Source organism: Neltuma alba, unplaced genomic scaffold (assembly GCF_004799145.2).
Source record: "Neltuma alba isolate B1F8T4 unplaced genomic scaffold, ASM479914v2 tig00012508_pilon, whole genome shotgun sequence".
Lineage (NCBI taxonomy): Eukaryota > Viridiplantae > Streptophyta > Magnoliopsida > Fabales > Fabaceae > Neltuma > Neltuma alba.
The window spans coordinates 457564-471016 of NW_021636976.1; the positions used below are offsets into that span (position 1 = coordinate 457564).

The 13453-nt window shown below is 32.5% G+C and overlaps 2 protein-coding genes across 2 annotated transcripts; both read left to right on the forward strand.

Moving 5' to 3' along the window:
* The first annotated feature begins 1532 nt into the window (after positions 1 to 1532).
* LOC114727837 (protein DETOXIFICATION 34) lies at positions 1533 to 4075 on the forward strand. The gene is made up of 7 exons (XM_028914606.1): positions 1533 to 1880; positions 2215 to 2840; positions 2965 to 3021; positions 3101 to 3339; positions 3534 to 3652; positions 3756 to 3842; positions 4010 to 4075. The coding sequence occupies exons 1-7, from the start codon at positions 1533 to 1535 to the stop codon at positions 4073 to 4075; spliced, it is 1542 nt and encodes a 513-aa protein (XP_028770439.1).
* Positions 4076 to 7527: 3452 nt separating this feature from the next.
* Positions 7528 to 10997, forward strand: LOC114727838 (AT-rich interactive domain-containing protein 1-like). Its single transcript, XM_028914607.1, has 2 exons — positions 7528 to 8664; positions 10143 to 10997. The coding sequence occupies exons 1-2, from the start codon at positions 7528 to 7530 to the stop codon at positions 10995 to 10997; spliced, it is 1992 nt and encodes a 663-aa protein (XP_028770440.1).
* The last annotated feature ends 2456 nt before the right edge of the window (positions 10998 to 13453 follow it).

Here is a 13453-nt window from a genome sequence, read left to right on the forward strand (position 1 = left end):
ATAAAATTATATATATTTTTACGCGCAGGGCCAAATGGACAGGGCAGCATACCTTGCTCGATATCTAGTCCTGCCCAATAATTTGCCTAATCCGAACATGTCCAATAGTTCTTTTGGGCCATTTTTTTAAGGGTGGGCTGGGCATTTTTTTGCGGGTTTGGGTAGGCATTGCAGGCAACTGGGCTTCATAAACACCCCTAACTTCACTTTAGAAAATTAAACTTCGACAAAATTTGGTTTTTCAATTTCAGTTTGGTCTTTTAATTTTAAAAAATATATTTAGTTTTTTAACAATAAAATTGTTAGTATTAAATGATAATTTTTTTACAATAATTATGATTGTTTTGAAAATTAAATTTAATATGTTAGCATTTAAGAATATTTTATTGACATTCTAAATTTCAATATTATTAATTTTTGTTAACAATTTCAATGTTAAAAAATTAAAAATATGTTTTTATAAAATTAAAAGATCAAATTAAAATTTTGTATAAAATTAAAGTACTAGAAATATATTTTAATCTTAAACTTTTAACTGGGGTGGGGCTAGGTTGGGGTGAACAAAAAGGGAAAAATCTCAGAAAAATGATAGTTAAATTTAAAATTTCAAATTAGTATTGGTTATTACATTCATAGAGAAAATGATTACATTCGAAAAATAAATGATAACACATTTTTGTAGTAATTTCTGATTTGGAATTTTAAAATTCAACAATAATTTTTTTGGGATTTTCCCAACAAAAAGAATTTGATTGTTTTTAAATGAAGTTTATGGTTTGAACTTTGTGAATAAAATTTAAATATAAATCATGTCAAATAATCATACCATACAAATTTAATAATAGATTTTAATATAATAATTTTTTTCTTCAAAACAATTGATTATGACATTTAGAAAATGTTGGGAAGTCGAAAAATAAAAATTATCATGTTTAATGTTTGAGAGTGTTTAATATAATTCCAATTTATAGGCTTTATTTTTTCGTGTACCAATTACAGGCTTTTAAATTGCACTATGAATGATAATTAAACGATAAAGAAGGGGGTAATTTTGGCCAAACATTGGTGCATGACCATAATATTAATAGAACATGACGAAACAAGATGGAGGGTTTCGTGTAAAAAATTGCCAACATTTTTATAGGAAACATGAAGAAGAGAAACCTGCAATAACGGTTATTCTGCAGACAAATAACTAACAACTTTCTCAGGTAGTAAGAGGAGGAGACTAAGTCACCTGTCTTTCTTGGCCTAAACGTTCTCATTCTAATGGCCAACCTAATTATGGCAAGTGAAAATCCATCATCTATTTTCTTCCGAAGGAGAAGCCAAACATACTCGTTATCTAAAATCAAAAAGCATAATAGCATTAAGAAAGAAAGATCTGTTTTTCCTCCGGATTTCAAACTATCTTCTTCCCAGGAAGAATCGAATCTTCAGCTTCCTCAGGATCCTTTTAATCCAACACTTCAAGAAAGGATCGTGTCATATCTGCAAACATAGGGATCAATACAGAGAATGAGTCGCTCGAAATGGCAGAGCAGAGAAGGAGTTCATCCTCTGGTGAAGAGAGTGAGCCGCCATTGACCAATGGCAGTGCCGCCCTGGAGACGGCGGAGCTCCACCATGCTCCGGCGGGTCCGATTGAGACTAATGCAGGAGATTATCCTCCAATAAATAGCTTCCAAGACGTGAAGTATGTGTGCTCTGTGGAAACCGGAAAGGTTTGGGCTATTGCAGGCCCAATTGCTTTTAATATCCTCTGCAATTATGGGATCAATTCTTTCACCAACATCTTCGTAGGACACATTGGAGATATAGAATTATCCGCTGTAGCCATTGCTCTTTCCGTGGTTTCAAACTTCTCTTTTGGCTTCTTGGTTAGCTTCAATCAAACTCATTCTTGGTAGAACTGCAAGCTTTTAGGAGAGAAAAATGAGCACAAAGAATGAATGTAGACCCTATACATGATCAGTTTTCTTGTGTTATTTTCTCTCGAGATGAATATCTATATATAAAGGAATCGTGTCGCAGTTTCCAGCCTGTGTCTGTCGCATGATGTCTTGCATGACATGCATTAAATCAAAACTAGCCTGTCCACAGTTGTCTTTGGTGCTAGGATATATATGCACGAGACGCTTGAACAAAAAGTAAGCATTGTACTAATATTCCATAATGTGACTTGATAATATATCAATCAATTTAACCTGGCAGCTTGGCATGGGAAGTGCACTTGAGACATTATGTGGGCAAGCATTTGGCGCAGGACAAGTGGAAATGCTAGGAGTGTACATGCAACGCTCGTGGATAATCCTAGGAGCAGCATGTTTCTTTCTCCTTCCTCTTTACATCTTTGCGAAGCCAATCCTGATCCTGCTAGGCCAAGAACATGACATAGCGGCCCTAGCAGGAACATTCACCGTCCAAACAATCCCTCAAATGTTCTCCCTTGCCCTCAACTTCCCCACCCAGAAGTTCCTGCAAGCACAGAGCAAAGTGGGAGTTCTTGCTTGGATTGGCTTCGCCGCGGTTTTTGTTCATGTGGGGATCCTCTATCTGTTCATCAGAGTGTTTGGCTGGGGCACAACTGGTGCTGCAGCAGCCTATGACATATCTGCTTGGGCGATTGCCTTGGCTCAAGTGGCTTATGTGGTTGGCTGGTGCAATGAAGGATGGAGAGGCCTGTCATGGCTCGCCTTTAAGGATCTTTGGGCATTTGTGAAGTTGTCCATTGCCTCTGCTGTTATGCTTTGTCTGGAGATTTGGTACTTCATGACCATTATTGTTCTCACTGGTCACCTTGATAATCCAGTTATTGCTGTTGGCTCGCTTTCTATATGGTAAGATGCTGCTTTCACCACTGTCTATGCATGAATGTTCCTCATTTACCGTTAGGCTCTCGCTCTCCTAAATTCATGGTATACTACTATTAGATATTGTTAAATTATGATTGTCCTCTTTCAGCATGAACGTGAATGGGTGGGAAGGCATGCTGTTCATAGGGATCAATGCAGCGATAAGGTCAACTATACATTTCTGTTCATCCTTTTCCTGTTTATTGTCCCATTCTTAGACTAATCTTTGTTTGTTTTAATGTCAGTGTGAGGGTTTCAAATGAGCTAGGATCAGGACACCCAAGAGCTGCAAAGTTCTCTGTCATCGTCACGGTCATCGAGTCCCTCTTCATAGGGATCATTTGCGGAGCCATTATTCTGATCACAAAAGATGATTTTGCAGTCATCTTCACTGACAGTGCTGAGATGAAAAAAGCAGTTTCTCATCTAGCTTCCCTTCTTGGAGCAACTATGGTTTTAAATAGTGTTCAACCAGTTATATCAGGTTGGAGCATTCCAACTATGCTTAGCAAAAGTTCTTTATATCTGCTGCATAAAGATTGCAGCATTCTTTATGTTGCAATTCCACAGAATAATTTTTGATTGAAACGGATATATTACATTGTGTTATTCCAGTGATACAAAGGTGACATATTTGAGGATCATGTGACTTAAAGTTGAAGAGGTTTGTTGCTGCAGGTGTAGCTGTAGGAGGAGGTTGGCAGGCTTTGGTAGCTTACATAAACCTATTCTGTTATTACGTAATTGGACTCCCTCTTGGCTTTCTTCTTGGTTACAAAGCGGGTTTAAGAGTAGAGGTAAATCAACCCAGTCTGAAAACCCAAGTGCAATCAGACGTTTTTCCATTTTTTCTTCCCTGTTAATATTTTTTCAATTATGGATACTGCTCTTTAATTGTAGGGCATTTGGGTAGGCATGATATGTGGGACATTGTTGCAGACGATAATATTGTTGTACATTATATATAAAACTAACTGGAACGAAGAGGTGAGCATCAATAAATACATATATATAATTCTATTTCCTGTTTGTTCATATTATATATAGGCATACTTAATCCATAGATATAGTTATGGCAAGAAAAACAATGGCCTCAAATTATATAGATGCAAATATGGATCAGTTTCAGAGCGTCTAAACTCCAAACTTCTCAGGTGGAACAAGCAACAGAAAGAATGCGAAGATGGACTGGACAAGAATTTGAACTTGCTTCCTCATAAACTCCAGACAAATTCATATCTGTATATGACAATAGCTTTTGTGGAAGAAGATGTGCATGTGTTTGTATAGCCACTAGAAATTTTCTTTCAAATTTATATTTTTAGGTTTTCGTCTTATTTCCTTTCGGCTATACTAACTTTTGTATAGGTTTTTCATATTACTTTATTAATGCTAAAATTTGTAAAATGTGATTGCGATCTCGGAACAGACATGTACGTAGCATGCATTCTACTTCTCAAATGATTTTATACATCAAATCCAAATGGGCGGTCACATTAGAGAAAAGAAAGAGAACGGAAAGAATTTCTTATATTCCTGAATATCTCATTTCAGTTTACATACCCTACTTACAGAGATAGCTGTGCATATTAAATCAAATGCATCAATTATATTAAATACTACCTCTAGTTCTTAATATAAGAGCTGGTTTAACATTCATTTTGATCCTAAATGTAAGACCCTAATCCACCTTGTCTCTCATATTGACCTATATATTTTTTCAAAGTAGCCTTTGTAATAGTTGCATATGTTAATAGTTTCATCAAATGGTAGTTTTAGCGAATACACATGATTAGTAAGGGTATTTAAGGGAAGACAATACCGATTTATTATAAGTAAATAACTTAACAAATTCTTTTGATTAATCTACTCAAATCAGTCAACTAGCTTTTATATTAAGGATGAAAGTAAGGTAGTAACAAATAGTGTGCCTCGTTATAAAATTTTAATTAAGAAAAATCCTGTGAGACAAAAAACACGATAGAAGTAAAAAATATATTATTCATTGATTCCTTTCTCAATACCATCCAATTAAATATCTTATCAGGAAAACTCAATGAAACAAAACTTAGGTTATTTTAAAAAAAAAAAGAAAGAATACAACTTGTATATACTCTTCTTAATGACAACATCATTGTTTAAGTTATCGTATTTCAAGACGGTGTATTAATTTTTCAAATGCGATTATTACCAATGCTTCTCTGAGTATGTATTACTTTTGGTTAATTCATGCATGTAATACATTGTTATAATATAATTTTGAACATGTATTCCTTTAGCATATTCTATAGATATGTTAAATTATCAATATCTTTCTACTTGCATTGTATACTAAGAAAATAACAACAAAAATTGTTCTAAAGGTTAGCATGATATATCTTGCCTCTGCTTCATACAACACTTTCTCGCAGCACCATATCTCTCTCGCAATGCCTATTTATTCACCAGAAACTTAATCTTGCTGACAAAATTATAACAAATATACAAATTAGCAAGATATATAAATAGTCATAGATATTAAATATTCGGTATTGCACGTCACCAAAAAAAAAAAAAGGTATTATATTGCATCACCGATCAATCCAATCTCACACACAAACGATCATAGGATAAACATAATGATCTTAAAACATTCGAAGTATTAAGCTTTCAACCTGTAAAAACTCAATTTCAAATTTTTAATCTCGAATTCTTTGTTTAGAACTCAATTATACATAACCAAATTTTTAATCTCGATTTTCTTAATACATATTTGCTAAGATAATCGCATAAACATATTAAATAATTTCTTCAGGAGTTGTCTTTTACAGGCTTCATATGTTTAAATCCTTCAAGAATTTTTATGTTCACTTTTTAATGAGCTATATGCATAGACTATAATAGTAATATTTAATAATATGCACACAAAAAATACTACATGTACCATAAAATGACATATCTAAACATAATCAATATTGAATTTTTTGTTAACAAAATCCTTATACATACATACATATATATATGATAAGTCATACTCTTTATCTATATCTACATATGATAAGTCGTACTCTTTATATTCATATATTTTATTTAAATATTATTCTTTTAGGGTTATATATGAACTTTTTTTTTTATACATTTTTATTAAATTATATTATTTTAATTACGATCAGTCTAACTCTTGAACTCGACTGGTTAAACTTAAATATAATGACTAGTATGGTTTCCAGTACTCTGCCCACAATCATACCTACTAATCTTAGTATAATAAAATGTTTAGATGTTGCAAGATTAGTCACTATTGTCAATGGAGTTTGTTCTTTGTGCATAAAAAATTATATATTATTAATATTTTATATCGTGAATTATTTATGAAAATTTTTATATTTAATATTAATATCAATTTTCATTATAAAATATAAAATTTATAGTAATGAAATTTGGGTTAAATGACAAAGATTTCACACTCAGTAAGTAAGGTTTCAATTTTGAACTTTGTAAAAAGGGAAATCACGTTGGAGAGAGATATCTCCATTTACCGTTCAACAAATGTGCAATTAATCGAGATAGACTTCACGGAATACATAATGAACTTGTCATTCATCGATCTTTGTACAATGAATGGGGATAACCTAATTTCATATACCATACATAACAAATTAGATGCCTCTTTAGAATATATGAAATTCCAAGAGAAGGAACCACAAGGTCAAAAGGATTACAGAAACCCCTTTGCTTGAATTCTTGCAATCTATAGGGTATGTCTACTTTGCTTTGAATACTTCTGATGAAGAGTTTCTGTCCCTATTCAAAACTTGAATTTTTGCCCCTTTCTTCTCAATTATTATTTTTGTATGGATTAGAGAAATCACAGGACATGAAAATTTTCATGAAGAGGGATATAACACAATTTTTCTTCCAAAAACCCTAGTTTTTTCCCTAACCCCATGGTCGATCCCATTTTTCCTACCAAAACAAATTTTGATCAAACCTAATATAATAATTACTCTTAATTTCATGACTCAATTTTGAAGATCTCAATTTTAAACCTTGTAAAAGAGAAGAAATGACGCTAGAGAGAGCGATTCCTATTACGATTCAACAAACATTCAAATATGAATTAGTTGATTATCGACTTCATGAGATGCATAATGAACTTATCATTCATCGTGGGGATAACCTAATTTCATATACCATACATAACTCCTTGAATACCATTTAGGCTATATAAAATCCCAAGAGAAGCTACCACAATGTCACAAAAGGATTACTAAAAAACCTGTGTGACTAAATTCTAGTGGTCTCTATAGTATATCTACTTTGTTAAGTTCTTTTGATGAAGAGGTTCTGTCTTTATTCAAAACTTGAATTTTTGTCATTTTCTTCCCAATTATTATATCCATATGTGAATAGAGGAACCATAGAACTTGAAAGTTGTGCTAAAGAGGGATAAAACACAGGGACTTTTCCAAAACCCTATTTTGATCCTATTTTCTCTACTAAAACAAAATTTCTATCAAACCAAATTTATAATTACTCTTAATTTCATGTCTTGCACACTTGTACATCATTTATGTTTCGAATTTTATTCTTTTCATTCTTTTTCTTTATATTGTCAATCTACATACTCTGGATGAACACAAGTAAAGGATTACAACCACAATTTTACTTGTAGGACTTGAGCTCAAAATATATGGCAAGGTGGTCAATACCTGATGACAGAATTATTACAGATTTCGGTGACAACCCTAAGAAGTTTGAACATGCTGGAGTTTATATAGATGTCAACCTATTTTCAAAAGCTCATGGGGCCAAATCTGAGAGAGAACAAGATTATAGAGGCGTTAAAGTTAAATATGATGGGGTCAAATTTTCATTTGATCAATTTCTCATTGACTTCTTGAAAGAGATCCATGCCCATAATTCTTTTCGACCTATTCCACCAATGCTTGGTAATGGGCAACTGGTGGATTTGAAAACCTTATTCTTAATTGTGATAGGGAAAGGGGGGTATGATGCAGTCTCTAAAAACAATTTATGGAATTTGGTGGCCGAAAAATCTGGGTTAGGTGCAAATATTGGTTCATCGGCAAAGTTGATCTATTGTAAGTATTTAGACATTTTAGAGATATGGCTCATAAAAGTTTCCAAGGGTAGGGTACTTGGTTACAGTTTGATTGATGATAGAATCAACTTTGATAGGCAACTGGTGAAGCTTCAAGATAAAATAAGAAGGCTATTGTCGGATTATATCTCTCAAGATAGAGGAGATAAGATATCTCCTATTCATGATTTCAAGAGTAAGTATGATTTTCTGAATGGAAGTAAATTGTTTGATACTGATAGAGTAAAGAGTAATGCCCAGGATGGTGGATTTCTTGGTTTGGACATGCCAAGAAACTTGTGCAATATTGATGACGCAATAACATTGAAAGAGTCTAGTGGTAGGAAGATCATTGCAGAGAAACCAGTAAATGCAATAGATGCAGGGGATTCATCTCATAATAATGAAGCGAACAATAATGTGCATAGTTTGCCTAATGGAGACAAGGGATTTGACAATGACGATGATGTCTTGATATTAGATCCATCTAGTGTTAATAAGGAGAACTTTGGGCGTAAGAGGAAAAGAAAGTCTATGCAAGAAATGCTATGTTGGGTAACTAGCATTGCAAAGAATCCATGTGATCCTATAGTTTTTTCAACATTTGAAAGATCAAAGTGGAGTTCTCAAAGTGAGGAGGAGATCAAGAAGCAAGTTTTGTTGTTTCGAGAGGCTGTCTTCATGAAAAGAAATTTTGAGTCAAGCAAAGAACAGGATGATTGCCAGGTAATTAATTTAAAAATCTGTATGAAAATTGTGTTGCTGGCTAACCTTAAATTGCTTAAGCATGTGTTATTACTTCATAAGTTTATAGCTCATACATGTAAAATTTCGCTTTTGAGGTAAAATTTTTTTGTTTAGGTAGATCTTAGCTGCCATATAACTCAAGTTGATGTTATACAACTCTTATAATTTATGTTTGATCTGTTAATACAATATTATGTTATGTTTTCACACTCCATATTCTTCCCCATTTCTCTATAGAACGTCCTATATATTCTTGACTGTCATTCAATCAAATTCTTATATAGTGTTTTTAAGACGGAATTGAGGTGATTTAAGAAAATCATGAGATTTTGATTTTTTTTTTTTGGGTTTGACATTTACCAAAATTAAAGCATAAGTTATTGCTGTGAAAATGTTGCAAATCTCATGATAGGTAAATGTTAGCTTTTGAACTATACAAGGTCCAAAATGAGAGGTGCTCAACCGTAAATTGGGTATTTATAATTTTATACCCTTATTTGAAAACTGTCAAGCTTCCTAGATAAGCACACTTTGTGTATTTTCTAGAATATGACTTATTATATTTATTTGTGTCCTTATTCAATTATATTTCTCTTGTTTTTATTTCAATATTTATAGCCTTGAATATTCCATGACAATTGTAAGTACTTGGAGTTTTGGACTCTAATTTCTTTCTATTCCCAACTTTTACCTATTAGCTTTTCAACCACCTAAGAAATGCTTTGACTATATATATATAGAGGATATGAATTTCATTTTTCATACGCATTCTTCTGTTTAAGTATGGGTAATATTATTGTTGGCTACATGCCATATTTCTATGCATGTTGAAACCTAGCTTAGTTGATAGATAAAATCCTTTTAACCCTTTACTGTATTTCTGACATTAAAGTATTTAATGTATGTCTCTGTGAGAGTAGAATAAAAGTGTCTCGTCATTACAACGCGTTGTGATGTGATTTAAACCCCTTCAACACAAGCTAAGGTATACAATTCAAACATTATATATAAAACAATCATGATTGTTTCGTTTTGATAAAGTATTTTTACCATCCAAAAAAGAGGGTGACAACTATGCTGAAATTTTATAACAATTTAAAATTTAAACACATAATTAATTAGTAACAAGCACATGCATGATGTAAGTCAATTTGTGAACCCTTCTATAGGCATGGTCCCCAAATCTATTGGTCAAATTGTGAAGTAAGATAATTGTTAATCAAATATGTAACAGATCTATATTTATTAATACCATGTGTATGTAGATTGTGATAGAACACGTATGATTTGTTTTTGCAAGAAAATGTTGAATTATTATTGGAGCTTCGTTCTCAAGGTATACTGATAAACATATATCATATTGCACCTATTTATATATTCCACTAAAGTGAATTGCAAATAATTCAGGTTTCATGTAATAAAATCTTAAATCACTGGTTTCTTTAATTAATTTGCAGGGCATGAGGATGCATCCTTCCATGCATGATGATCACCCAGGGACAACTTGCAATCCTAGGGAAAAGTTGAAGTGCAGTAATAACAGGCTTCCACGTAAAAATGCCGCACCTGTTGTACCAGTCTCATCAAAAATTCCGATTGGAACTGAAGATGATTCGAAGAATACTCAAAGTCCACTCATTGAAGATCGTGGTGAGAAAAAAGCCCTTGCTAAATGTAGCACACTAACCATCCCTGTAGGGCCAACTCATCAGGCTTCGGTACCAGACTGGACTGGTATGACTTCTAAAAGTGATCCTAAATGGCTGGGGACCCGAATATGGCCATTAAAAGGTGTAAATCGTCATAGACTTCTCGATCAAAGGGATCCTATTGGTAAGGGAAGAAATGACTTTTGCAAGTGCCAAGTACCAGGATCAGTGGAGTGTGTCAAATTACACATTGTTGAAAATAGAGAGAAAGTCAAATTGGAATTGGATGTGGCCTTTTACCAGTGGAACTTTGATAAAGTAGGAGAGGAGGTCAGCCGTTACTGGACATATGAAGAAGAGAAAAAATTCAAGGACGGGTTGAAATCAAACCTCCCATCACGCAAGAAGTCTCTTTGGGATCGTATGTTCAAATCTTTTCCTAAGAAAAGCCGAGAAGATTTAGTCAACTACTATTTCAATGTTTTTGTTCTGCGATGTCGGAGATTCCAGAATCGGCATTCTCCAAATAACATTGATAGTGATGATGATGAATCAGCGTCGGAACCACTAATCAAATCCAAAGCAACTCACTCACTTGCTCGGAAGAAAATAGTAAGTCTCATCAATCCAATTCAGTTCTCTAGAAAATACTTTGGGAGATAGATCTAAAATATGATGTTGAGAGTATTCTTGATAAAAGCAAATGACTGATGAGTTTTGGCACAATATGGTGTCTTGACCAAGGGAAGTATATGATGTCACATGGATCAACCCTACTTATTTTGAAGTCATCATTTGATTTGATTTTAGGGAGTTTAAAATTTCGGACGAATAGAATATATATTTTTTCATGCGGTGGCTTTATAAGAAGGAAAATGATGCCTATCAAGAATTGACATGCTGCAAGTTGTTGAAATTTATAATTATCTCTAACTGTAACTTAATTTCCTTTTCATCCCTTTTATAATTGCCTAGCTATACATGATCATAGTAGACTTTTTTTTCCTTGATCTCTTTCTTCAATGAAAATTCACATTTATTTGTACATGATACATAAAGGGTTAATATAATTTTTAGTTCATCAATTTTGTTCTCATTTCAGTTTTGGTTTTTCAAGTTTCAAACTATATGTTTTGGTCCATTAAAGGACAAAATAATTCAAATTTTTATTGATTTATATGAACTAATGTTGTAAACAAAAAGAAATTTAAGGACAAAAATTTATGATTTGAAATTTGAGGGATCAAAATCAAAATAAAAATAAATTTGAGAAATAAAAAATTATATTAACCCTATACATAAAATATATATTTGACACTCCGGAGCATATTTTCTAAGAGAGGGCCAGTTTAAAAAATAAATTACACTGCTCATGACTTGTAAATAGTTTAACTTGTCATAGATTGTTATTTGTTATATTAATGCCTTAATATCTTACAGTCATCGCCCAAGCTATGGGCGTGTGATGATGGGTACGTATCTGTGGCATAGGATCATCTTATCTTGGTTTACTCAACCTGAATTTTGGAGCTGATAATGAGCCAAACCAAAATCCGCTACCAAAATCTAGAAAGTTATTATTTGAATTTTATATATAGTTGTCTATTATTAAATGTGAATTAATTACATTTTTAATTTTTTATCATCTTAGTTATTTTCGTATTTTTTTTAAATGTAGTTTCTTTTGTTTTTGTGTTGTACGTTGAAGTAGTTTCCTTTAAGGTTAAAAGTGTCACTTTGTGCTTGTGCCTGTGCTTAAAGGGTTGTTCGAAGATAATAGTTAGGATTCATTATCCAAAAAGAGAAGAGTTTGAAAGAGTTAAGACATATTCCTTTATAAAGAAGCACATTTGTGTTTTTATATTATTCTCTTACTTATATCTCTGTGGCGATGCCTTGGATAATGAAACTTTTTATAATACCATCATGTAACTTTTTGATCTGTTGCCTTGTTTGTCGCTTGCATTTCAAATGTCTAAGCTTTTCCTCTTGCTCTTTTGGAATCATGCCCATATGATTTTTTTTTTTTGATGATTGCATGCCATAATTATTTTTGCTTTATGTTTTCAGATTCTGAAAAAAATTCAATTTTGATAAGATTTATATCCCATATTTTCCCTTCTAACATGCATCGACTTAATTGGCATCAGGGCAATCGATTATCATGATGATTTGTGGAAGGGAGATTGATGAAAATAAGCATGGTCTTGAGATGGAGGACAATAGGAGACAAGTTGAAACTTCATCAACAAATTAGAACAATATATATGAATGACTGAGTTATATATGAAGATGAATATTAATGTGTTGGTGTGGCTGGGAAACTTCAGATCTTGTGGTTTTATTAGGATGCTTCTCATGAATTCTTAGTTGGCTTCATGTTGTTAAAATGAAGTTTGGTTTTAAGAAGTTTTTAAATTATGTAGAGGCTAAAAACTTGTTGCCGCTTTTAAATTAGTTATGCGTCTATGTAGTAGGATAATTTGAAAAGATTGAGAGCATTAAGGAAGAAGTGGTAAAATCTGAACATGGAAGAAATAAACAAAATATTTTTTACTAAAAAATTACTGACAAGACAGATTTTTTTAGTCTAATATTGAAATGTGATTATGGGGAACACATGATAATAAAGTTTAGGTGAATTGTATCTTGCTGGCAAAAAAAAAAAAAAACTTATCAATACATGCCTCTATGCTTAGAAAACATTTATAGAGATACTTACAAATCATTTATCAATATCATTTTGGGGTACAAACTTATGATTTTATAAGTTATGAGTTGACTTTTTACTAATTAGACCAACTCGTATTTATAACTGAACATTATTACAATAGAAAGAGTGTTTATATCATAACGTAAAAGAATTGTACGCACAGTCAACAGTTTTCAGTAACGCTTGTGGTAAAAGCTTGTTTTGGAAAGATCAACATAAAATTACCATAAATCAATGAGTGCGCCAGAACATACTTGAGGCCTAAAATATAACTCAAATAAACCTTATATTTAGGAAAAAAATAATAATTGCTTTAAAAATGATTATTGTAATTTGTGATGGAGGAGAACTGCTGGTATTCTAATTTCTTTATCTGCAGCTGCCTAAACCAAGCCTCCAGAGTTTG

What these genes read in the sequence shown, in the direction of transcription:
- LOC114727837 (XM_028914606.1), top strand. Translation starts at nt 1,533, where the DNA reads ATGGCAGAGCAGAGAAGGAGTTCATCCTCTGGTGAAGAGAGTGAGCCG. An exon ending in AAGCGGGTTTAAGAGTAGAG is followed by an intron (nt 3,653 to 3,755) that starts GTAAATCAACCC and finishes CTTTAATTGTAG; the next exon opens with GGCATTTGGGTAGGCATGAT. An exon ending in AAACTAACTGGAACGAAGAG is followed by an intron (nt 3,843 to 4,009) that starts GTGAGCATCAAT and finishes CAAACTTCTCAG; the next exon opens with GTGGAACAAGCAACAGAAAG.
- LOC114727838 (XM_028914607.1), top strand. Translation starts at nt 7,528, where the DNA reads ATGGCAAGGTGGTCAATACCTGATGACAGAATTATTACAGATTTCGGT. An exon ending in AAGAACAGGATGATTGCCAG is followed by an intron (nt 8,665 to 10,142) that starts GTAATTAATTTA and finishes ATTAATTTGCAG; the next exon opens with GGCATGAGGATGCATCCTTC.